General features: G+C 40.4%; 1 protein-coding gene across 7 annotated transcripts in view; it reads left to right on the top strand.

Annotated features, from left to right (window-relative positions):
- The window catches only part of ATP11C (ATPase phospholipid transporting 11C (ATP11C blood group)), a 192,585-nt gene extending 169,469 nt beyond the window's left edge, over positions 1-23,116 (top strand). For 4 of the 7 annotated variants that reach the window (XM_037052626.1, XM_037052628.1, XM_037052624.1 and 1 more), the window contains 6 exons: positions 1,999-2,134; positions 4,267-4,332; positions 6,552-6,655; positions 10,907-11,060; positions 18,029-18,133; positions 20,956-23,116. In XM_037052626.1, coding sequence (XP_036908521.1) covers positions 1,999-2,134; positions 4,267-4,332; positions 6,552-6,655; positions 10,907-11,060; positions 18,029-18,130 — 562 coding nt within the window. In that variant the 3' untranslated portion in view covers positions 18,131-18,133; positions 20,956-23,116. Of the gene's footprint in view, positions 1-1,998; positions 2,135-4,266; positions 4,333-6,551; positions 6,656-10,906; positions 11,061-11,179; positions 11,246-17,976; positions 18,001-18,028; positions 18,134-20,955 lie in introns of those variants that run through there. The other 3 variants (XM_037052629.1, XM_037052627.1, XM_037052630.1) reach the window with 3 other exon arrangements.
- The last annotated feature ends 2,511 nt before the right edge of the window (positions 23,117-25,627 follow it).

Raw genomic sequence — 25,627 nt, 5'->3', positions numbered from 1 at the left:
CCTTCTTGCCTACTCTGACGAGACCCTGCCGTCAGCCTGTCACTGTAGACTGCTCCAGTACGCCAAGCATCCCTTTGTAAATACGAAGCCCTTGCCTGCGCATGTGCCTCTCTCTGCAGTTGTGTAGCAGATTTTAGATTTCACCACCAGGGACTTACTGACTTAGGCATTTCCCATACATTCTGATGGGAAACCAGGAAAAAACATAATTAGATAGTTCCATATTTTTAAGAGACATGTTAAAAGTAAACTAGTTCTTTTATAGAGGGAAGAGGCATAGTTTGTTTCTTCTACAGCTTTAAAGGGCAAAAGAAAGGTCCTAGTCCACCAGCTACCCCCAATCCTGTGGAGGTGCTTGGGCCTGTGCTGCTGGTCAGCTGCTCCCCAGATCTATATTCTTTTTCATGTTCTCCTACATGGTGGCCGCCATAGTCTGTTTCTGGCAGCTTGGCCATTTACCTGGGTGCAGCTGGAAAGCCTCACATAAAACCCAACACGCTATGATGCTCCCGTCCGTCTTCCCACAGTCTGTAGTGTAACTCCCAGAGAAGGTCTGGAAACATGGGAACCACTTTTGCCTCAGCCCAAGACAGTGACTCTGAAAAGCCTCACTGGCTGGCAGTTACTGGGCAGTTCCTGCAAGGATCTTTAGGAAGGTGCTGCCCCCGTGGCTCCCATTTGCCTTGGGAATCTGACTTAGTGGCCGTGGGGAGAGCTTGTTTCTGGGAAGCAGCTACCTTTTTCCTCCTGCAGTTTTTCTAAGGCAAACAGCAGTGCATTGCTTTATGCGTCCCCGGAATTTCAGATATCTTCATGTACCTAGAAATGTTACTAAGTAAAAGTCGTGGACTTACCACCTTTTCAGGAAAGCCCACAGTACTCAGTGCCAGCTGGATGAGGATCAGTTGCACTTACATTACAGGGGTATTTCTTATTCCGTACAGCCCAGTGACATTCTTGGTAGAATTGAGGACTGGCGTGCTGCTTTTGAGGCATTAAATAATACCTTTTGATAAATGTCAGGAGTAATTTGAAATAGACTCCAATAAAAATCTGTGCACAAATCCATCTTCTATCTGTAGCTCTGCTCCATTAGAATTGGTAGCCTCATTTAATATTCTGACTTGTACTGACAAGATTGTGTTACTTTTTGACAGATTTTAAACTTTTGATCTATCCACCTTCCATTCATCAAAGCATGACTGTACAACTTCAGGCATGTGATTTGACTCAATTGAAAGATAAAGGGCATCCCAAGACCAAACAAGGATAAATTCCCAGGAAGAAATCATGATTAAAAGAAATATTTTAACAACTGTAGTTGGAAAGTGGAGGTAGCTTATTTGAGAACGTATGATCTGGAGTCACGTAAATCTAGGACTGTAGGCTAGGTCTGTCCCTCCCTGAATGAGTGAACTCCGGTGTGCTGCTCCACTGGTGAGTCCCAAACGGTAGAATCACTGGGGAGCTTTAAAACTATCCTGGTGCCCGGGTTAGCCTCATGCCAATTAAATCAGAATGACGGTGGGAGCCATGCATCAGTGTTTTCAAAGATCCCCAGGGGCATCAAAGTTTGGGAAGCATTATGATAGACCTTTTTGAGGCTCCTTATTATTTATAGATAGGATTGATAAAACTACCTGTGTCGCATGGTTTTTATATCGATAAAAATGGACTATGTATATCAAGCTCTTAACCCAATTTTCTGACATGATAACTCAATAATGGGGCCTCATTAGTAGCAATATTATTGTTGTCAGGTGGCCAAAAGTTTAGCTTAGAAGTTCTCGGAGAGTTGGCTCCAATATCAAAATCAGCAGGTGATTTACACAAAAATAAACTTGTAGTTCACTCTGACCTTTCGGTCCCTCAGGGGTAGCTCCTTTCATTACACCAGGGTCAAACTCCATATGCACTCTTGGCATGTCACTGTATCTTTAAATCAACAGACTACAGAGATTCATTAACCTGTATTTTTTTTTGTTTGTTTCGCAATAGGAAAATTTCTGGCAATGCCATGCTGCAGTTGGGCCCCTTCTTATATTGGACGTTACTGGCTGCCTTTGAAGGGACAGTGTTCTTCTTTGGGACTTACTTACTTTTTCAGACTTCATCCCTAGAAGAAAATGCAAAGGTAGATAAACGTGATTACTCTTTTAGTATTGTAAGCATGGCTTATGAAAAATCGTTTTTTTCCATAGGCACTGGATTGATCATACACGTATTGTAGCTATAATCATTTTGCAAATTCTTTAAAGGTACAGTATTGAGTTCTCACAACTTCTTTAGAACAATAGAAGTGTTGGTATACAAAATCACTTGCTATGTGCATGGCTAACTAGAGAGGTTACGTGTAAACCTTCTGGAAGCTTAAATTAACTTGGCTGTAATTTTTATTAGATGAACAGAGTTTTGGGGATTTCAGACTTTAGACCACTGCACTTTGATGTGAGCAAAGCTTTTCCTATTTTAAAAGCAAAGTCTGGCCCTACTCAGTTCTTATTCATAGTGGCCTTCCAAAGCTTGGAGTTCAAGGCCAATAACTGTCATACCTTTAGAATTCCCTTCTCTTCCTCCTCCCCTTCTGCATGGTAGTGTAGTGTTTTCCAGAAAGTCTACACCATTCCTACCAGTGCATTCCCAGCAGGTGACTACCTAGGTTAGCACCTGCGCTGGGACGATTTTGCCCTGGAGGCGCCATAGGAGAGAATTGCTAGTGGGGTCAGGTCTTCTTCAGCCACACAGTGGCTGTGTGCTGCTTTCACTGTGTCTGCTGTTTCGGGGCTTCCTCTTTTTTTTTAAGATTTTTTATTTATTCATCTTTAGAGGGGAAGGGAAGGAGAGAGGGAGAGAAATATCCATGTATGGTTGCCTCTCATGCATCCCCTGCTGGGAACCGGCCTGCAACCCAGGCCTGCGCCCTGACCAGGAATTGAACCTCGATCCTCTGGTTTGCAGGCCCGCACTCAATCCACTGAGCCACACCAGCCAGGGCCGGGGCTTCCTCTTTTAAGGTCATTCTTTTTTTTTAATTCATAATATGAAACAAAGTTAACGTTCAAAAAGAATTTACCGAACACAGTGGCAGTGTCTAGAACCTAGTCATATCTGTTAGGAAATACAGATCAAGTACTTTGTAGTAAGTACATGCAGCACTTGCCAAGAAATATGCCCTACTTAATATCTGCGCATGCCCTTGGGCAAGTCACTTCAGCTTTCTAAGTCAACTTTGCCCATCAGTAAAAGGAAGGGATTCGGTATTATGATTTCTCAAGTTTTTTCAGCTTTGTGACTCATTCTGTGACTTGCACTTTTTATTTTGTTTATTTGGCATGTGAATTATGTAGAGGTGACTCTCGCTTTTTAAAAAGTTTGCTGCGACGTAGGTGGATACTCTCCTGCAGTCCTATTGGCATGGTTCCTTTACTTAGCAAATTCTTCAGGTGGTGCATAGGGAGCCTCCACACAGCCGATGTCCAGTTCGTCACCCATGGTCAGTTCATGGTGTCCAGGCTAGATTTTACTGTATATATTGCCATCCTGAATGTTCGCTAAATTTACAGTAAGTTGTAAGAACTGCTATCAGCACTTAAAACATAACATCCATGTATGATTTGATCGAGTTATTTTTTTTTTTGCTTCTATTAACCTTAAGTTTTTGTTTTTGGTTTCTGAAAGCCTTTTACATTTCATTTTCTGTTTTAATGTTATGCACTCAGATCTTGACAGCATTTGGTAAGCATATGTGCCATTCGTTGCCGTTGTTTGGATTTATACATGGTATCTGCTTTTCTTTGATGTGCACATGCTGACAGCTGTAGTATTTACAGCCAAAAGACTCTGCTTTCAAAATGTGAGTCCATTTGTCTGTAAATCAGTCCCTTTTCAGAGCTTTAGTTCTTTATGGCAGGAAAAGCCCGTATCAGTCTCTTTAGCGACAAGTCATGCGATGACTTGTTTTGATGGACATTACTGTTAGTGGCATAGGATCTTTTCCTCTGCCTTTATTATGCCAGTCTTTTCCCTGTTTGATGCTGCATGGAATAATGGAAATAAATGCTACCAACCACAGATGGGCTGTACCTGGCCAAGAAAATCTAAGGTCACGCTAAAACCCAACATTTTGGCCTGATCTTTTGACCTGACATTCCCCAAACAGTTCATACAAACTTTTTTTCGCAGTTATACACAGATTAAACTTGGCTTTTATTTTTGTTAAGCAGGCTTGTGTGTTGTTGGTACATGTAATTATAAATTTTTTTTCAGGTGTATGGAAACTGGACTTTTGGAACCATTGTTTTTACAGTCTTAGTATTCACTGTAACTCTGAAGGTTAGATTTTTTATTTATTCAACTATATTTAACACCATTTTTTGTAATACTTTCTGGTCTTTCACTAATATGTCTTTTTTGTCTTTTAAGCTTTATTTTTATTATGGGTTGTCATCCAAGTCTGAATGCTTACCAAAATATGTATGATATTGGAGATTTAGGCATTTGTATAGTATTTGTGAGGTTTTTTTTTTACTGTTTATTATCTATTCTCTTTATTTGGTTTTACTTTTTTAATTCATACATTATACTTATGTTAGAAATATGTTTCTTCTTTCCAGCTATCTTCTAGATGTTATAAGTGGTATATAATCAGACTCTGTGTGTGTTACCATGTTAAGTACTTGAATATTAAAGTTCTATATTTGTTTAAGAATGCCAGGCCTTAAATGAATTTGGGTACTTAAGACAGTTCAGCAGGATATGTATGCAAAAGAGCTTGGAAGTGATGAAATTTTATATAATGTATTCATCACTGAAATTTACCTATATCACGATCAAATGCATAGAAATACATAGAAGCTAACACACAAGAAGGGTAGTTTTGGCGTAATCATTGGCAGTAATGTAGTAATGGCTCCGAAGCCTTGATGAATGCTGCCCTTGAGGCTCATGAGTTGGGGCTCTCATCTAGTTGAAAGCATAATCAAATTCTTTTTATCATTCCAGGAATGAACACCTCACATGGGGTCCAAGAACGAGTTCCCTTAAATGAATTCTAATATGCCCAGTGATCAGAACTAAAATTCTATTCTTGGTTAATTTCTTACACCTTAAAGTACTAGCATATGCTTGCATCTACTATTTCAGGGCTATTTTAGGACTGCCAGAGATGGTACAATTCTTCTCAGTTTAGCTACTCACTAGCAGAGTATATATAACCCTGGCTTTCTCAATACCTCCGTTTCGTCTTCTTTGAGATGGAGGCTAAAGTAGCACCTGCCTGTTTTAGCATTGTGTGTGTGTGTGTGTGTGTGTGTGTGTGAGAGAGAGAGAGAGAGAGAGAGAGAGAGAGAGAGAGAGAAGTGAATGATACATATAAAACACTTAGAATGCAGTCTGGCACGTAGAATGTGCCCAGTACAATAAATGCTAGTTGTTATTTATTCCTGCGTTTTACAGGATGATTTGAAATGGAAGCCTCCCCACCCCCTTTTCCTCCTAGCCTTGTGTATGGCCCCAGGGCTTCCAAGTGCCTTTCATAGTTAAAGTTGGCCTTACTGCAACATCTTTCAGTGAGTCCCTCAGCAGGCATCCACTCCCTGTTCTTTGGATGGATATTATTGTGACACGTTTCCTAGCAGCCCAGAGGGTGAGCATTCTACACTGGGCTACATTAACAATGTTATCAGTATCCTGTTTATGGGTGAGAAATTGTATCAGAGAGCGGAGGAACATGGTCTCGCAGCAAGTATGGAAGCCGAGATACCACCTCCTCTTTGATAATTAAATGCCCTGGATATTAATTCGTATGGCCCAGAAATTATCAGCAAGTGAAGCAGACCATACTTTCTTGGTTTTAGATTGCATTTGAAAATAATAATAATCAACCCTCACAGGAACATGAAGGAATTAAAATCTAAGATGACTGAAAATATTAATTTAATTGAAAGATAAGGGTTTTTGCAATTGAAAGGCATACTACATAGTCAGACCCGTGATCCATTGCTACATGAAGCAGGTGTGTAGAGCCAGTTGCCTTTGTATTTAGTTACTCCCATCTGTTGTTTTTGAGCTGTCATTACTCTTTTTGTAGTTTGTTTACATTTCCTAGCTCCTCCTTCCCTCTTCTACTGCTTTTCAGTGTACCTACCTCCACCAGCTCAGACTTCTCCTTTTGCCATCGTTTCCCTGGCTGCCACTGCCCGAGGCCTTGAGGCTCTAGAGTCCTAGATGTTACCATTACCTCGTTCTTTGCCCTTCCTTTGCTAATGAGACATCTGTGGCCCCATCCCTACTAGCCGCGTGCTTGACCACATCTCTTGCTTGACCATACCTATATTCCAGAGTCTAGAGGACTTAGGGCAGAGTTTAGCTCTTTCATATCCTCACTTTTTGAAAAGCCTGGACCTTGTCCTTTTTTTAGGTCCATTCTCTTCTGGAAGCCTGGCCCATGCCGGGTTCCCCCATAGGTATCATATTGTATACAAGTAATCATATACCATAGTGTATTACCAATTTGTACCCATCATGAAATCTCTTGTGTTGTATCTTTTCAGCTTGCCTTGGATACTCATTTCTGGACGTGGATAAATCACTTTGTGATTTGGGGTTCTTTAGCCTTTTATGTGTTTTTCTCATTCTTCTGGGGAGGAATTATTTGGTAAGCAGATGTATATGTGTGAGTAATATGTAAATAACAAAATAGGTATATGTATAGCTATATTGTACATGTAAACATTATACTTTTAAGTTTTGATTATATAAGATGGCAAGTATTCAGTATAAATGGACTGGAGGTTACTTCTAGACAGTAACACTGCTGATTTCAGGGAGATTTCAAGTACGAGTTTGGACTGCATGAGTTCCTCAAAAGACCTCCCTTCTGGTAGCTTCTGCCCAAATCTTTCAGCTTGAAGGTGTGTAAACATCTCTCTATGAAGTGAAACTAATTTCTAGCTTGACCTCCCGTGTGATTTCTGGTGGAAATACTCATCCTGTAAAGTTTCTACACAATATAGTGTCTGATAGGTACATTATTATCTACTTGGCCCTTATTCTCTCTTTATGGTACGTAGCTGTCATTCATGTCACTACAGAGGGGCTCGAGGTACGGAATATACACCGGTTAATACTCAGAGGGTTATATCTTAAAATCACCATCTCATTGTTTGCAGAGATAAAGGCAGAATCTACCACTTGGTCTTAAAATTCATTCCGTTCACTCTGGTTTCATAAGCGTGTATTCGGGATTTATTTTGTGCAAGGTATTCTGTGGGGTACAAAGACGTAGACTGTACCCCTGGCCTCAAGGAGATTACAGTCCATTGAGGGGCACATAACTGTGATTGGGAGAGTTATAAGGAATGAAAACAAGTTAGATTTTCAGCACCTTTCTTTGCCCACAACATGGAGGTTAGGGACACCAAACCGTACCCCCCCCCCCCAATTCCTTGCATAGTTGAAAATCCACCTACTACAATATTTTTAAATTTTTTATCTTTAGAGGGGAAGGGAAGGAGAGAGGGAGAGAAATATCAATGTATGGTTGCCTCTGGTGTGTCCCCTGCTGGGAACTGGCCTGCAACCCAGGCATGTGCCCTGACTGGGAATTGAACCACAATCGTGTGGTTCTCAGGCCCATGCTCAATCCACTGAGCTACACCAGCCAGGGCTTCACCTACAATATTTTGACTCACAAAAAAACGTAAAACTACAGCATTCCTTGGTATCTGCTGGGAATTTATTTCAGGACTCTTGTGGATACCAAAATTCGTGGCGGCTCAAATCCCTTATATAAAGTTGTATAAAACTGCAGACAGCCAGCTCTCTACATTCATGGACTTGCAACTACAGATCAAAAATAATGTTTTCCATATACATTTAGTTGAATCCATGTATGTGAAACTGCAGATACATACGGCCAGCTTTACATTTACCCATGTGTTCAAGGGACAACTGTGGTTTTTTTTTAATATCACTGCTGTTTTCATTAACCCGCGGCTTCCCCTGATAAGGGTGCCAGCAGCAGAGAACATGACTAGAGTAAACTCTAAAGATTCCAGAAGTCCATATTTTCACTGGTTTGAGCACAGTCATACATATACCACATTCCATGTTATCACAGAGATGTGAGCACCATGTTTATACTGCTTGAGACTTAATTGGAAGAAATTCTTAGTGTTCTGAAAGGCTTTTTTAAGATAAAAACCTTAATAAATAGCCCTGGCTGGTGTAGCTCAGTGGATTAAGCATGGGCTGGGAACCAAAGAGTCACTGGTTCGATTCCCAGTCAGGGCACATGCCTGAGTTTCAGGCCAGGTCCCCAGTGGGGGCCACATGAGGGGCTACCACACATTGATGTTTCTCTCCCTCTCTTTCTTCGTCTTTCCCCCCTCTCTAAAAGTAAATAAATAAAAATCTTTTAAAAAATTAAAACCTTCATAAATAAAAATATGAAAAACTGAATCATTTAAGGAAGTACTGCTCCAACCAGTATAATTACAGCATATATTTGGCACCTGTATAGGTAATTATTGAGGCAGTGAAGCTAAACCTCTATTTTCTTTAACAGTATACAAATGAATCAAAGTTAATTGGCCAAACGTAATATGCAGTTGTAGTTCTGCCACAGTACCGTAATTCTATGAGTCTAACTCTTACCATGTACTATCCTTCATTAATGTAAAGAAATCCTTTAAGTGATTGACATCATCATACCTATTTTAGTTCACTAGCAATTCTTAACTAAAAATATTAATCTTTATTTTCTTACCTGTAGTGTTGTCCTTAAGTAGAACTGAGTTGAGCTACTATGTGATTGTATAATTCATGCAATAACGCCACCAGCAAAATGTGACTAGAAGCCATGTGGAACTGGAGCTGAATGCTGGTTGCAGCTGATATCTCGGGGTGCGTTCAACCCCGAGGCGTTGCAACACACTCCTCTTTGGGAGTGGGCAGTGGGGACGATGATTTCTGAGACCCAAACCCAATCCTGTGATATCTTCTGTTTTTACTACTCCCCTGCAAAGATCTATAGACACCGTCAAAATAAAAAGAAGTAAAGGTTAAAAAAATAAAAAGGAAACAGAAAAATCTAGAGATACTAATCACAGAGTATTGTAGGTGCCATGTGAAGGAATGCTCTGTGACTAGCTGTCATTTGTGTGTTAATTGAGCCCTTCTAGTTCAATTAACTAACTGCCTAGACAGTGAGGGTGCTTTTCAAAACTAGAGTTTGGGTAGAGCTCTGAAGTTTTTTTCTGTATGGTAGAGACCCTAGAAAGCCTGTTTATCCCAAACCTCTTGAAATTTCCCCACTTTACTATTCTGCTCACAATAATCCTCACTTGAGGATATGTTTACTGATTTTAGGGAGAGGGGAAGAGAGAGAGAGAGACATCAATGTGAGAAACATCAATCAATCGACTCCCATACATGCCCTGACCCGGGATAGAACCCATAACCTCGGCATGTGCTCCGACCAGGAATGAACTTCCTAACATTTTGTGAAGTGTAGGACGACACTCCAACCAACTGAGCCACACTGGCCAGGGCTATTCTCCCTTTTTGTTCTTCAGTCTGGTCCTCATATGTGTAGAGCTACAAGCTTTTTTTTTTTTTTCTATCATGTTACATAAGCGTGCACAAACATCAATTCTTAAATGAGAACCAAGTTCATCTTCAGTGAGCACCACATGGGATCTAACAAATGGAACCAACCAGTCATCTGCGTAGGGCTCCTAATCGGAGGATAGTCTAATGTGAATCCCCACCTTGAACAGCAGCTCTGTGGTTCAGCTCAGGCAGGGGAAGAAAATCTGTTTATGCTTCTCAGTAGCCACGTAACAGTAGTTCAGTGCATGACTTGGAATGAAATCCAACATCAGAACGAGGGGTCCTCCTGGACTTCTGAACTCCAAGGTTTAATGTCCTATTGGCAATATTCTGTCTGTCAAGCTGCTTGGCACACACGCTAGTACTCAATACATGTTTGTGGTAGAATCTTCCCGTTTGAGAGAGACAAGCTCTACAGTTCTTTTTGTATTTATGTAGGGATTTGAGGGGGTTATAAAAATGTATTTTAAATTTGGAATATAGAGCACAAATTACTCTTGTATTAATAAAGCAGCCAAGGAAAAAATGCTATTTAGCATAAAAATTAACCATCATTTTTCTTGCATATCTTTGGAGCCTTAGCATTTTCAAATGTAAATAAATACTTTCCATTTGGCGTCTTTAAAGTTGATTGCTTGGTTGTTTTAAAGTCAAGTGCATTTGCCCTGGCTGGTGTGGCTCGGTTGGGTCGTCATCCCATTCACCGAAAGGTGGTGGGTTCAGTCCCCCATCCGGGCACACATAGGAGGCAACCAGTCCATGTGTCTCTCTAACATCCATGTGTCCTCTCTCTCCCTTGCTCTCTCTAAAACAAATAAACATATTTTTAAAGATTAAAAAAATAAAGTCAAGTGCATTTTATTATATATTTTTCTTCTTTTAAAGATTTTTAAAATTTTCTATGTAGAGAGAAAGGGAGGGACAAAGAGAGGGAGAGAAACATCCATGTGTGGTTGCCTCTCGTATGCCCCCCACTGGGGACCTGGCCCACAACCAAGGCGTGTGCCCTGACTGGGAAGGAATTGAACTGGCGACCCCCTGGTTCACAGGCTGTCACCCAATCCACTGTGCCACACCAGCCAGGACCTTTTTTCTTTTTTGATTATCATTTTTTGTCAAACATTTGATAAATGAAATGTGATTACTACTTTTGGAATGTTATACAGAAAATTATTTTTATTAATATAAATAAGGAAAATTCCTTGTAAATACAAAACACAGTTTCAATTACACTGCTGTTTCACGTGACATGAACTGATTTGTTTTTCCATTATGTATTTTCTTTCCACTCTAGGCCTTTCCTCAAACAACAGAGAATGTATTTTGTATTTGCCCAAATGCTGTCTTCTGTATCCACATGGTTGGCCATAGTTCTTCTAATATTTATCAGCCTTTTCCCCGAGATTCTCCTGATAGTATTAAAGAGTGTAAGAAGAAGAAGCACCAGGGTAAGAACTAAGTTAATGTTACAACCTGATTTTTGGAAGGAGCTTCAGTATCTGCCGTGAACTAAAAGCCTCATTTAGAGAATTGTATTAGTTACAGCATGTTAAACCCCTCCTTGCAGGTTCATCACTTAATTTCCTCTTCTGCATAAAAAGTATAGTAAAAACTTCGTTATCCAATACAGGTGGTAAGTAGATTCCTTCATAGTGTTCTGTGTGACCTTTAGCAATCCATACGGAGTATCACATATGCTCCATATGGAATTTTAAATGACAAAATGACGTATTTCTTTAGCCTAAAATTTTCACACCAGGAATTTCCACACCAACATTCCAGCTTGAACCTTAGAAATTTCCTTGTGGGTCGTTCGCAGATTTTTTTTTTCAGTTGATAATCCCAATTTGCTTCTTCCAAACCTTTCCCCTTCCTTTAATTATAGTGCTGCTTAATCTCTGAGTTGCTTCTAGCCCTGTCTGTCCAGCAGTGTAATTGAACCAAAGAAAATCCCCTGGATGTGGTTTCTATATCCTTCCCCTCCTGAACACACTTGTAAAAATTCAAGATGCTTTTATAAGTGTGTTTTACTTTTGCTGCTTAAATTGTACTTTTTTTTTTTCTTGCGGGAATGAGAAGTCACTACCCTCTGTCAGCCTAATTGCTTGGCGCCTGCATTGCCTGATTTTTTTTGACCGTTTCTAGAAAAGCCTTTCAAGTGAGAGGGGTAGATTAGCCTGGAAAACAAAAAACTTCTGGCAAATTTTGACCAACACGTTAATGAAATATGTCATTCCAGCCAACATTAGCTCATTTGGCCAAATGAAACCCTGTTTCTATGATGTTGTCACCAACTGGATCTCGTAGCCCCTCCAAGGGAACATTTTTAGGAAATAGTCTAAGCTATATCTATCTGACCTATTTGATCACATTTCTGAACCAGTGTAGCCGCAATGCTGCTTTGTTTGATTTTTTTTTTTTTTGGCCTATTGGATTGATAGAATCCAGTGGTTGTCATTATGCAGACATAGGGAACTAAAATAATTATAGTGGGAGTATCTTCAGTGATTAGATATATAAAAGAGGTGTATCACTGACACAAGTCAGTATGGACCCCCACCGAGAGCAATAGACTATCAGTGGCATAAGCCACATTGATTCTTGCTGTACGAGGCTGGTCAGTGCAGTTAAGTGGTCAGAACGAGCCTTAGTTCCCTGCTTCTGCAGGCCTAATGGGTAGAACTGGACACAGTGAAGTTAACCTGGCTAAGACTGCCTTAGTCTACTCTTCCATCTTTCCAGTAGACGCCCGACTAACTCCCTCTAGCCTGGTGTTGAGTCTGAGCATGGGAAAGGGACATTTACTTGTGTGATTATATTTTAGTATCAGTTGAACAGAGGTAAAATGGATTGCTGTAACCCTCTCAGAATGGCTCCAGTGGCAATTTGCATGAACCAAATAAAAAATGTCACAGTAAAAAATGGTTTGGTACCTTATTATAATGAAGAATTTGTCTTGGAAGGATCTCTGGGGTGTTCTCCCATTCTTTTTATTTGGGAGTACACTTTGGGGTGGTCCTAAATGTTTTCCTTATTTGGGGTAATGGAGCTCATAGTAAATAATGGCTCCTACCCAGCTTCGTGCTGTAGAGATAAAAAGTCTCAGAAGTCAATACCTTCAAACATATCTTATCCTCTTTCTTGGGCCCTTTCTTTAAAAAATAAAACTAAATCCTTAGGTGATAAGAGCTATTAAAATTAGATACTGGAAAAATCAGGTACTGGCTGAAGATGACTTTTATATAAATTAAATGATTGTTAAATGGAAGGAGGCTACAAAGCAGTCACAGATAAAGATGAGAACATTCCTAATTTCTGTTGAAAGCGTGCAGTCCTGGGACTGCAGCCCTTTTTACGTAGCAAGCATAGAGTGTTGCCAGGTGTTCAGCATGCAATTTGTTTGCCCTGGGTTATGTACGTTGTAGGAAGAATTCTAGTGTCCATGCTGTAGCTTGGCATGCTGACGTGCTGGAACAACGAGGAGACTTCCCGTCATCACCTTCATGCATTCAATCATTCGTTCCTTCATTCCTGCCCTCATTGAACCAGTGAACATGTTGAACCACCTAATGATGAACAGCTCTCTTTCTAACCAATGTCTGAAAGGCTAAATGGTTTTTCAGACTCGGTGTGATTTTAAGAGTTTCAGATGAGGCAGAATGTTGTAGGCACTCAGCAGTGATGCCATTTTTTCCTTTTTGCCATTTTTTCTCTTGTGAGAAAACACAAGAGTAAAGTAGTGAATGTGAATGCATAAAGACCAACTAAAACCTCACAGCCATGGGTATTCTGATAAGTCACAGGTTTACATAAGGCCCTGTTTGGCCATGTCAAAGAGGCAGAAGCCACTTCAAAGATAAAGCAGAAAGCATATCTTAATGACCAACAGCCTGACATCCTGAGTGACTCCCTACTTTGTTCAGTATCCCTTGCTAAGGCATTGGCCTCGTTTTAAAGAGAGGCGAAAGATTCTTTTCCACTAGGTTGGCCTCTTACCTGACAGGCTCCCTAATGGGGTAAAGGATCTGTCCCTACCTAGAGGTGGAAGATGCCCTGACCACCAACCAGTAAGCATCTTGGATACTGTGTATCCATTGCTAGAAATGTCTGTGGCAACTAAGCTCCTAGTGCTACCCTCACATGGGTCGTGGCTGGCTCTTGGAGAAGGGAATTTAGCAGCAGGTAGTGAAACTGGCTCTGTGGGCTTTGAGAAAGAAGCTAAGCCATTTACATGTAACAATTACAGAAGCAGCTTTCTGGTGACTCCCATTCAATTTATCCCACATTCCCTGAGGGTCCACTATACATTAGCTACTCTACTAGGTGTTTCTAATTCAGGGATGAATCAGATAAGGCCCCCAGCTCATAAGGAGTCTCACTCTAGTTAAGTTATAAAGGGGATTCATATTATATAAGCAGAACAGTAGAGTGAATGATATGGCTTATTTTAAGACAACTGAGGTATCTCAGTGTCTGAGTCACTGTCTCCTGAAGCCTCCAGGAAAAAGGCTTGTATAAGGGCCTTTTCTGTTGTGGCAGTAACATTATCAAGAGTTCTATCTTCAAAAAGGTGAGGGGATTAAGAAGTACAAATTGGTAGTTACAGAATAGTCATGGGGATATAAAGTACAGCATAAGGAATATAGTCAATAATATTGTAATAACTATGTATGAGGCCAGGAGGGTACTAGATTTATCGGGGCACTTTGTAAGTTATATGAATGTCTAATCATTAGGTTTTACAGCTGAAACTAACGTAATATTATACAGTAACTGTAATTGAAAAACTTTTTTTCTATTTAATTTTTAAAAGGTCGGGGGGGGGTTTCTGCTATCTTCAGATATAGGTGTCCTCAGTGATTTAACTCAATGATATAATTAAGCTAATATATTCATCAGTTATATTTTCAGCATTTTTAAAAAGATTTTATTTATTTATTTTTAGAGAGAAGGGAAGAGAAGCAGAGAGGGAGAGAAACACCAATGTGTGGTTGCCTCCCGTGTGCTCCCCACTGGATACCTGGCCTTGCAATCAAGGCATGTGCCCTGACCAGGAATTGAACTGGTGACCCTTTGGTTCCCAGCCCGTGCTCAATCTACTGAGCTACACCAGCCAGGGCTAATTATTTTTAAAATTTCTAAATATGTTTATTGGTTTTAGAGAGCAAGGAAGGGAGAGAGAGGCAGGGGGAGAGAGAGAAAGAGAGAAAGAGAGAGAAACATCCATGTGGGAGAGAAATATCAGTTGGCTGCCTCCCATACACACCTCGACCAGGGATCCAACCTGCAACCTAGGTATGTGGCCTGACTGGGAATCAGTCCCCCAACCTTTTGGTATACGGGATGACACTCGAACCACCTGAGCCACACCTGCCAGGGCACACTGTGCTTAATTTTTGAGCTAAGATTCCATCATTAAGAACCATAGAGCTTTTCTATAGGTTATAAATGGACAAAGCTGCACTGCCACACTGCTGACAGTGTATGATGAAATTTCAGAGGAAATTTAAAGTTTAGGATTTTTGGTATTTCAAAAGTTGTGTTTCCCTCTGAGCACAATTGTTGAGCTGTCTCTCAGCAAAATATATCCAAACTTTCTGGCCAGGTAGTAAATATCACTTCTCATTACCAACGGAGGAATTTTCCACATGTCTTTATGGAAGTTTTCCCATGTAAAACGCCACAATAAAAAGGGAGGCTTGACTTTGCCTATTAGAGATAGGGACACTAATACTCCAGCAGGAAGGGGCCCCGCAATATGGCGATGCCTAGCACTGGATGTCTGCACAAGCAAGCAGAAATATTCCATTCTGGAGAGAGTTCTTTCAGAGTGGAAGGCAAGGAAGGATGTCGGCTGACAGCAAAATTCCCGGAGAAAGCACTTTGGGACTTTTGGAAGCGCAATTTATCCTTGTAATAACACTGGTGACAATCATCATTCTATTGAAATGCTGATGGTCACCTGCAACCAATGGTTCTGAGGATAATAGTCCTGTGAACTGGATTAGACAAAAATAAAGTTGAATTCTAACGTTGTGGCTGTTGAGATGGATCTCTATGCATTGGCCTCTTTGATATACTGCTAACTGAGCTGGTGTCAAAGGTCTCTAGATGACTGCAAAGGAATGTGGAAATTTCATACTGTTTCAGCTCATTATCTCCCATTCTCTGCCAGCTGTATGGTTTTGATTGCTTCAGATACTATGACCATGTTCCTTACCACCTTCTGTAGTTTTATACTTCCTTTTTTTCTGGATAAAGTAACATAATCTATTAGCCCCTAAAATTTGTGCTTCATAGAAATAAGTTTAGCTTTAATGGCTGGATGCAAGGTTTTGAGTGGACCAAAATATTGCAGTCTTAAATAGATAATGCTTGCAGAGTAAACATGAGGGTGGGGGACTTCATCGTGGTGTGTGCCCGCAAAATAGAAGACAAAGCAATTTTCAAAAATTTTCTAGAAATGAAATATTTCTCTAGCTTTATTCATTTGTAATTTCCATGTTATCAACATGTCCCCAACTTTCCTTAAGGTAAAATACTAACAGGAAAAAATGTAGTAATGTTAAAACAGGGATAAATCCAAGCATTTGCCTTTAAAATTGTTTATTGGACTCTGTTGGATACAGAAATGACTTTACCTGGTTTCTTTTTTTGAGCCTATTTTCGGTAGCTACTACATAGATAATGTGGGTAATTAGCAACATTTGTTCGATTTATTTTCGTAGTCCATTGCTCATCTTCTGTTTTCCTTGGGCAAGTCTGTAAATTAGCTTATAACTTCAGGCATAGAATAAGAAGAAAAAACATAACCTTTTTGGTTTTCTGGTGAAACTTTATCAGTGTTTACTTTTTTCTGGGCATTTTAAAGGAAAACTGTAGAGCTCCTTAGCCTACCCTTTTGAAGAGCTCTCCGTAAGAAAGGAGGAAACCCATCGCATTATGTTTAGAATAGAGCTAGTCAAGCACCAGCTCAGAGGTGGATGGGACTAAAGCGTGGTTTCACCAAATGTTGGTACATTGGGTTAGTTTTGAGGAGGGGTTTTTTTCCCTCCAATTGTTTATTTAATTATTTTTCAAGTACAGTTTTCTGTCTATTACTCCCATCCCATCCCACCCCTGTGATCCCCCCTCCCTCCCATTTCCACCCTTCTCAGTGGTTGTTGAGTAGGTTTTTAACCTGCAGCTGTTCAAGGGCAGGCAGTCTCTTCAGAGTGTGTGTGCGCAGTTGGATAGGGGAAGCAGTCGGGTTCAAGGTAGAGTGGTAATGGGCACAGACCTCGGATCAACGGATTTTGAAGTGGATTAATGACTTAGTAAAATGCAGATTAGAGATCGGCCTTATTTCAGTGAGAAGCCTACTTTTTCATTATTTCATTCAAAATAGTCCATTTTCCCCATTAACAAATAATTTTAAATTCATAGACAGAGAAATAGTAGTTTGCACACATAATAGACCGTTCCCAATTCTAACTTCTACTTTTACTTGAGCAAGTAACGGCTTCAAAAATAACATGGCATTTTGACTTCAAATTCTCCAGGTTTCTTTTTAAATGTCTTACATTTCAGAGAATATTTACTTTTTTTTGTTTGTTTTGGTTTCTGCATTTCTCTTTTTTCTACTGCAATTTCCCACCTTTTGTGCAATTGTGAACAAGGTAACGAGTCGCCTCCCCTCCTCAGGAACATCTGCTATCTTCATGCTTTCCCAAACCTCCAGCAGTCACAGTTTCTCTTGGAGTGAATAAGGTGATTTCCTTTCTTAATGTACCACCTTGCTTGCATTCTCATCTGCCTGACACCATTTTCTGATTATGAGGAATTACTTCTCATGACTCATTTTGATATCTTCTGTTGATACTTAAGAGTATTTTGTCATTTTTCTTTAATCATTTGTTCATCTTCTGAAATCGTCACGCTGGAGAGGATATTATTTTCAGACACTCGGACAGTAAGTCTCTGGTTCCATTGATTTCCTAGTGCACAGCAGAGCCACGGTGTGTTAGAGCTGATCTGCTCGCCAAGACAGGAAGGTTTTGCACAAATTTCTCTTTGTTTGATACCCTGACGGCACTGCCACAACTCTCAGAGGTGTTCACCAAAAGGATGGCGTGGTTACTAATCAGACCATATTGACTCATCTGCCACATAACCTACCAGTGTCATGGCAAAAACCCGAGTTTGGCACATACTATTAATGTCTGTATACTTCTACCGTGAAAACAATTCAAGTTGGAGACTTCTTGGCTCTTTAAATGTATTCATGTAAATGTTATGCATTTGCTACAGTGTGATCATTTGTTCTTTTAGCCAGAAGAGTAGTCTATAGAAAATGATTTTTTTCTTCTACATTTTTGTCAGCAGGTAGGTTAACCAGTCTTCAAACCCTTTAAGTATCTTTACCTCACTATTACAGAGAAATCTGAGCTGTAAAAAGGCATCTGACTCATTGTCCGCCAGACCTTCAGTCAGACCACTTCTTTTACGAACATTCTCAGACGAATCTAATATATTGTAACAGGTACCTAGTATTAAGTGGGCTGGCTTTAAAGAAAAAGATTAACAGCATTATAAAGAAAAAATGAAAATATCACTCTAAATTTTTTCTGCTGTTGGTGTGGTGAACTTTATACTATTCTTTGCCAAAATATAAAGATGCATTACTTGGAATATGGGGAATATGAATTTTAAATTTGCTAACCCCCAAATAAAATGTTCAGCATTTTTCAGAGCTGGAGAGTAAATACAACATATTTCATTTGTAAGGGGCTGGTAGTCAATGGCGGTACCATCGTGTGAAAATGCTCATTAATACCGATCAAGAAGTATAATTTTGATTTTTAAATGTCATTTGAAAAATTGAAAATAAATATTCCAAAATTGCATCTGTATAATATCAAGTCAGTTTAGCACTGCATGTTCTTTTGGGAATTATGTGGAAGTAATTTAATGTGTTTGTATCTCCATGTGCTGTGTCCGTGTGTTTGCAGGTTTAAATTTAATGTCCTTGTAAATGTCTAATCCCCAAATATATATTAATGAGCCAGTCTACTCTAATCGCTTTTAATGTCAAGTTTTATTCAAGCTAAATGTTTCAACTTTCAGAGGTAAAATCTTGCCAAGCCATTCAGGGGGGTGCTAACCTAATTCTGTATACTGCTTCATAATTAATTTCTCCACAAATGAGTAAATTTCATTTGCCAACAAAAGAATATTTGGAAGGAATTAACACGCTAGGGGAGGAATCCTTGTACTTGGAATGACTCCCCCACGTGTACTTCGTTTCCCACTCCAGGGGCCTGTTACCCCAGACCTTCATCAGTCTTTTATCCATTCTTGGGTATTCAGAGTGACTCATGAATGAGGTTTACAAGCTTGTCAGCTTGGAAACAACCCTATACAGCTTAGGGCAGGCTGTCTTTCCTGAACACATAAAAATTAAAGCTTATCGTAAAAGAAATTTTAGGTCAGTTTGTTTTGAAACTTAACAATTGTGAGTCCACTTCATGGGCTCACTCCTTTGCTGGCCGTCAACTTCACACTCCAGCAAAGAATAAATATTGAACTAATGGATCGATTCCATCGGTTCTTCTGTCTCCTGCAAGTTCATCACAGTCTGCATCTGCCATGTTATTTTGGGAGCCGACTGGTTTTTGCCTCCATCTGTGGTCCCCCAGCCCCCATTTTGAGCAGCTTGCCTGCTTATGTTCTCCCTCAGTGATGACTCTGCTTCTCAGGAGCCTTTAAAGTCTTCGATTGACTCTTTTGTCCCAGATAGTCCTGTCCTAAGCTGTGTGGTGCATTTTAGCTGTACTTTTTCTAGTGATTTTTGTATCCCCCTGGATTGCTGTCTTCAGCTTGTTCTGTGGTTTGGGGGACTAGGCTGGGTCACAGACCCTGCTGCTGCTTTTGGCCTCTCCAGGGCCTTAACTCGTACAGTACATAAGAGAGAGCTAAGGAAGTTGTGCTTTTCTTTAGCACTTGTTGTATTTTAACCTACTTATTTCTGCCAGGAATATACATTCACATGGCATTAGTTCTCCAAGGAAAATATTTGGCAATTAGTTTCACCCCACTGAGCTTGTCACTTGTGTGACAGTGGCAGCCTTCTTTTCAGTAGTCCCCATGACCCTGCTACCTGAAAGAGCAGTGCGGGAATGTGGAACGTGAAAAGAAATGGAAGGTACTGTACAGGACTCCTACTCCAGCCACGGCAAGGAGGGTGCACCTTCCTTGGGAAAGAAATGGAAAGGAAAGAGCACACCCCATTAAAGCCTTCCACCACTCAGGTTTGAAAAGGTTGGATTTTAGAGTAGAGAATCAAAGTTAGGCTCCCTCCCTCGACATACGACTTCTGCTTTTCAGCATACCAGATTCACTCAGGCATCCGTTGGCCTATCACAACCCATCCCGATCACAGCATTTGATAATATTTAGAGGACAGAAAAGAATGTACAGGTTTTTTTTTAGATTTTATTTATTTATTTATTTATTTTTAGAGGGGCAGGAGAGAGGGAGAGAAACATCAATGTATGGTTGCCTTTTGTGCATCCCCTGCTGGTAGTTAGCCTGCAAGGAACCGGTTTGCAACCCAGGCATGTGCCCTGACTGGGAATTGAACCTCGATCGTCTGGTTCGCAGGCCCGCGCTCAATCCACTGAGCTACGCCAGCCAGGGCAGAATGTACAGTTTTTTTAAGGGAAATTTCTCTGTTTCCTTAAAAGACAATGAATGAGAAAAACAGAAGAGTCCACTGACCCTTAGATACATGATCTGCCAACAAGAAAATTAACTTGAGCATTACAGGGAGGAGACAGGTCTCTTTCAATAAAGGGAAAATACTTTCACAACAGTCTCTCCAAACAGTGTATCTTCAGACGAGTCTCTGCCAAAATGCACACATCCAGAAACCAGTCACGGATGCATCCACTCAGCATGCCCTGAGCATCTGCTGCGCGCCAGGCACCGTGCTAGGCGCTGGAGATAGAAATAAAATGCCCCTGTTTTCAAGGTGCTCCCAGGCTAGAGGACGGGATCTGCGGTGGGAGGTTAGTCCCAGTGGCGACGGCTATTAGGAGAGCCCTGGAGCTGTCCAAAAGCAGAAAGCAAGCCTGAATCTGAATCTGATTCTGCTGACCAATGACGAAACGATTAAAAACTGGTGATTGTGTCACTCTTTTCTTTTTCCCTGCATGTGAATAAAACTTGGCACTTTAAGACAGTTGCTTTCCAATTGTAACCAAATTTACTACTTGATTTATTTTTGGCAATGCTATGCAGATGGTTTCACCGTACTCTTATTAAAATAAGCCTTTTAACTCTGTATATTTTAAATTTTTTCAGAATCAGAATCTTGACCTGCCTATGTTATTGTCCTACAAGCATATTGACAGTGGTTACAGCTAAAAAAGAAAGCATGAAGAAACAACTACAAAAAGTTATCATCTCAGGATACTCAATATGCAACAAACTGAACCACTCTGTTATGTCTAGAGTTCAGAATAAATGTCCATTAAATACCAAATGACTATCATAATCATTTACAGTTATTGTAAGTAGCCAATATGGCCAAAGCTCTAAGTTATGAATTACATGAAAGTTGAAAGTAAGAATATTTAGAATTCCGGCTTTAAATAGAATAAAGTAACTTTCCAAATGGGTGCTCTTTTAACCCATGAAATTTGTGAATGGATTTTAATACAATAGTATAAAATAGAAGTCATGCAATGGGAATGAATAGATTTTGCTAATTTGTCTTTTCTTTTTGCCTGGCGGAAGAAATTGGCTGTTTGGATCACATTTCTTGTTCCTGCTGAATTATAATCTTAAATTATTTTCAACATATGAAAGGCATACTTGAAAATTCAGGAAGACTAAATGATGACATCAATGCATCAGATAGAATAATTAATCCTTTCCGTTTACCCACATGCTGAGTTTGTCTGGATGGAATATCCTTGCCCCCCAAATACCTTGAACACGTAGGTGGAAGTAGTGTTAGTCCTGGATGTTTTTGTGAGAATCCAAAAAAAAAAAAGTATTTTATTTTTGTTCTTCTGAATAAGCCCCACTTAATGGGTGTGCGGCTACTAGATTTGCAAATAAAACATTTCCAGTCACTTAGTAACCCCTTAAAATAGTTCAGTTATAGCAGATTTCCCCCATATTAGCCATTCTGGGATGAGATTAGGTGAGCAAAGCCATGAAACCACTTTACATAAAAGGGAAGGTCGTTCTGCACATCAGTCTTTCAAAACTTTGTAGGGAGCAAGTAAGAGTAACTTCTTTCAGACTTAAGGGTTTTAATCTGAAAGAGGCTACATGTATGCATATATTCAGCACTTTTCTTATTGCCAATTTGGGAGGGATGGATCCACCCCAAGACAGTGGGTTTCAGCCTGCAAAGCCGCAACTCGAGGCATAAATGTTGTCTCTCTCAGCAAACTCGGCTGGTAGCAGTCTAACTCTAAACCGTGAGACCCACCTTGGGCAAGTCCTCGACTTCCTGGGCTAAAAGGAGGTTTTAGCCTCTTAATGAGTTCACTTCAAACGTAAAAGTCAATGTGAAGGGTCATCATTACATGTAAACATGCAACATACTGTTTATGGATATCTGTGACATTTGACTACTAGATTGAAAGGGTTTTTAAAAAAGTGTTCATACCAGTTTCCATTTCTGTTTGCCTGTACTGTTATTAGTGTTTATAGCGTACCCTTTTGGGAAAGTATTGGGTTCGATCCGTACTGCTGTGTTTACATAGTCCATATGGCACATTTGATTCTTCCATATCTAGCTTGTGTTAGTGTTTAGGTGTGACTTTTCTTAAATTTTAGGAGGACATCATTTCACTCGTCAGAACCATTTCATCATCACTGACCCATTCCCACTACTGCATTTGTTCTCATCTGTCAGTATTATTTGTGAATATTTTGTTTGGTGTCATTCACACCTCACGTCCATATTCTGTGTTCTGGTAGCCTGTATCGAAAAGCAAAGTCTACATATTCTTTGCCTATTCCAAAGAGCTAAAAAGAGAGACCCAAGAAAGCTTTGGATGTTTTGTTGTTGTTCTTATTTTTATTGTCGTTGCTGTACTGTTACTGTTTTTGTGTAAAAACTCTGGGGACTGTGAATACAAATGAGAGAGCCACGGTGGGTAAAGAAGGTCGTTTCATGCAGAGCCATTGCAGATTTGACATGATCAGAATATCCATGGTAGTGGAAATAAAACTGGTAGCCATTAAAATTTCTTGCAGCCAGCGAGAAAGATGAGTAAGGGGGATGTCATGTCTCAGCCACACATGACACTTGCACTCCAAGCTTACAATGGCCATGACGTGTAATACCATGGGTTAGATCCCTGAGGGGACCCAACTCTCCTTTTTGAGAAACATTTTATGAGTGAGCTATAAAACGGCTAGTGTGGGGTTAACAGATGGAACAACTTGAAGTAAGCCATCCAGTCGGCCCAGCACTATGATCTAACCACCTCATTTTGTGACAGAGAAGGAGAAAAGTGTAATAGTAGGATCCTACTACATCATTGGAATAATTTTGAACTGTCAATGTCCTTGTAATTCCACAGCTGTCCGTTGTTTGAGGATGTCATCTACTAAACTGAGAAAATTAATTCCATACCTACTACATTTACACCAGCAACAGTATGAATGGAAGCGTAAATCTGCAACATTCATAATAATTTAGTAATGCCGTTTTTAATAACATGCCTATATAAATGTGTAGATTTTAATGCGTGTTGACAGAATCATTTTTCAGCTTGCAAAATGGGACTGCAATATGACATTTTTCACTTAGGCAATTTTTTACATCTATGTTGTTGCTTTCTATAATGAATGTGAATGCCATCTTTTATGAATGCAACTTGCCTTTTTCATTACAAAAATTTTCTTTGATGTAATCAATAAACTTTGGTATGATATGATTGATATTTTAGCCTCTTTTTTTTGGAAAGATCTGTTTGACATAAAAACAATGTGGAAGCAGTTTGGTGATGGAAAATAAGTTTCTAATTTCCTCTCTGCCCGTACAAATCACAAAAGGTTGACCGTTTCTCCATGCGTTCAGCTGACACTTTAGGGCAGTGTCTAATTTGTGGAGGTCACGCTGTTGGCAGGAGGATTGAATAAGACTGTATCTTGTCACTGCACAGATAAAAGCCCAACCAAATCAGCAAATGCGTTTTGAAAGTCTACTGTGTGCTTGGCAGTGCGCACTTGCTGCTGCCCACGCATCAGAAATGGTGTGGTACATGGTCTGTGTCTCCATCCCGTTGAAATCACTTGATCCTTAAGTGGCCAAAGATGCAGGGATTTTACAGTAGCTTGGAATTCAGTCCAAAATGTGTGTGTGCACCTCTCCCTCTTTCCCTCTCTCCCACTTCTCGCCCTCCTCCCCTCCCCTCTCCTCCCCCCTCCTCTCCTCAGACATGGAAGTCCCTTTTGAAAGACTCTGCTCACCTTCACTGCTAAGAAACTGAAATTTCTCCACTGTAATTTCATGCATTACATTTTGGCACTTTTTGTTGCCCTTTGTTTCATTAGATGGGAAAAGGTCTGTATTTGAAGGTGAGACCTGAGGTAAAGTTTCAGCTTGGCCACTTAGTGACATTTCCCTCCCAATCTTCTGTCTTCTCCCTTGCAAAATGGTGCCTTGGGAGTGAGGGGTGGTCGAATGAGGTAAAAGATCAACATTGCTTTTGTAAAATGTCATTTGGTATTCAGATGAAAGCATCATGTTTTATATTCAGAGTTTGGGTGGCTTTGACTTTGTAAATGAATAGTTGTCATTTACCAAATTTTCATAGATGTGTCTTAGATTCTTTCCACCCTCTTAGAATTAGTCTATTGAGGCTTCCTTCCCTTCCCCCAACCAACCTTGCGGGGAGCTGCCTTAATGCTGAGTCTGCCCCGGATTGGCCAATAAAGTAAGTATTGTGAGAGTCTTGAGTGGCTTGGCCCCTTCAACAAGAAGGACATGCAAAGGTTAGGGGCTAAGGTTATCACTATGGTTATTCAGTGAATGTGTCCGTGGCTGAAGTGCCGGATGCATACTAATGAAGCTTGAAGGGCCGAGTTCTCAAAGTAGTTGTCAGGGGGAAAAAGGGGGACTTAATCATTTCATGACATTTAACAAAATTATTTTGACACATTTTCCCCAGCAATGGATGGAGAAAGGAAATGCGGGCTCAGTTTCTAGTACGTGGACCTGTCATGCCGAAGAAATCACTGCTGTGAGGACCGAGTCCTCATTTCATGGGACTTAGGAGCTAGTGCTTGGTGTGGGCCTCTGGCTGAAAGGGGCAGCACACCTTTTGGTGGGCCAGAGTTCCTGCGACGGCAGGTCTTCAGCCCTGGCTCTGGGTGGGGAGACGCAGAGGATGCTCGTGGCTAAAATGCCCGCTGCTGCTTTAGTCTCTTCATCAGTTTACAAGGGCCTGTAAACTGATGAAGAGACTACTACTACAGTAAACTCACTGAATCTCAACTAAATCCTAACTAATACGGGAGTATTAGCTAATGCTCCCTCCCACATTAGCTAACACACACCTAAGAACTACTGTACTATTACATATATTCACTCCTTTATAGTCGTTCAACAACCCTGTGAAATAGGCGTTAACATGTATTCATTTGACAGCTAAGGAAGCTGACTCACAAACCAAGGTCACCCAGTTTGGTCAAGGCAGGTCTGGGACCCAGGTGTTCTGACTAGAGTTCATGCATTTAAACCAGGATACTGTTCCCATCATTGTACCGCCCCTGGTGGCATGAATAAACATAAAGCATCACGATGTTAAATGCAAAGCACTAATATTAACCATGACGGTATCAGGCCCAAGCTGAGGGATATTCTGCAAATTAACTGGCTTGTAAACTTCAAAGCGATAAAGATTACAAAAGACAAAGGCTAAGGAACGGCCACTTAAGCAGACAACATAACTAAGTGCAGTGTAGGGTCCTCAGATGCTGAACCAGAAATTGGATATAAGTGGGG

Source organism: Sturnira hondurensis, unplaced genomic scaffold (assembly GCF_014824575.4).
Source record: "Sturnira hondurensis isolate 20B ecotype Veracruz unplaced genomic scaffold, ASM1482457v3 Scaffold0007487, whole genome shotgun sequence".
Taxonomy (NCBI): domain Eukaryota; kingdom Metazoa; phylum Chordata; class Mammalia; order Chiroptera; family Phyllostomidae; genus Sturnira; species Sturnira hondurensis.
The sequence above is the reverse complement of the archived record's forward strand: the minus strand, read 5'-3'. Positions and strand labels throughout refer to the sequence as shown.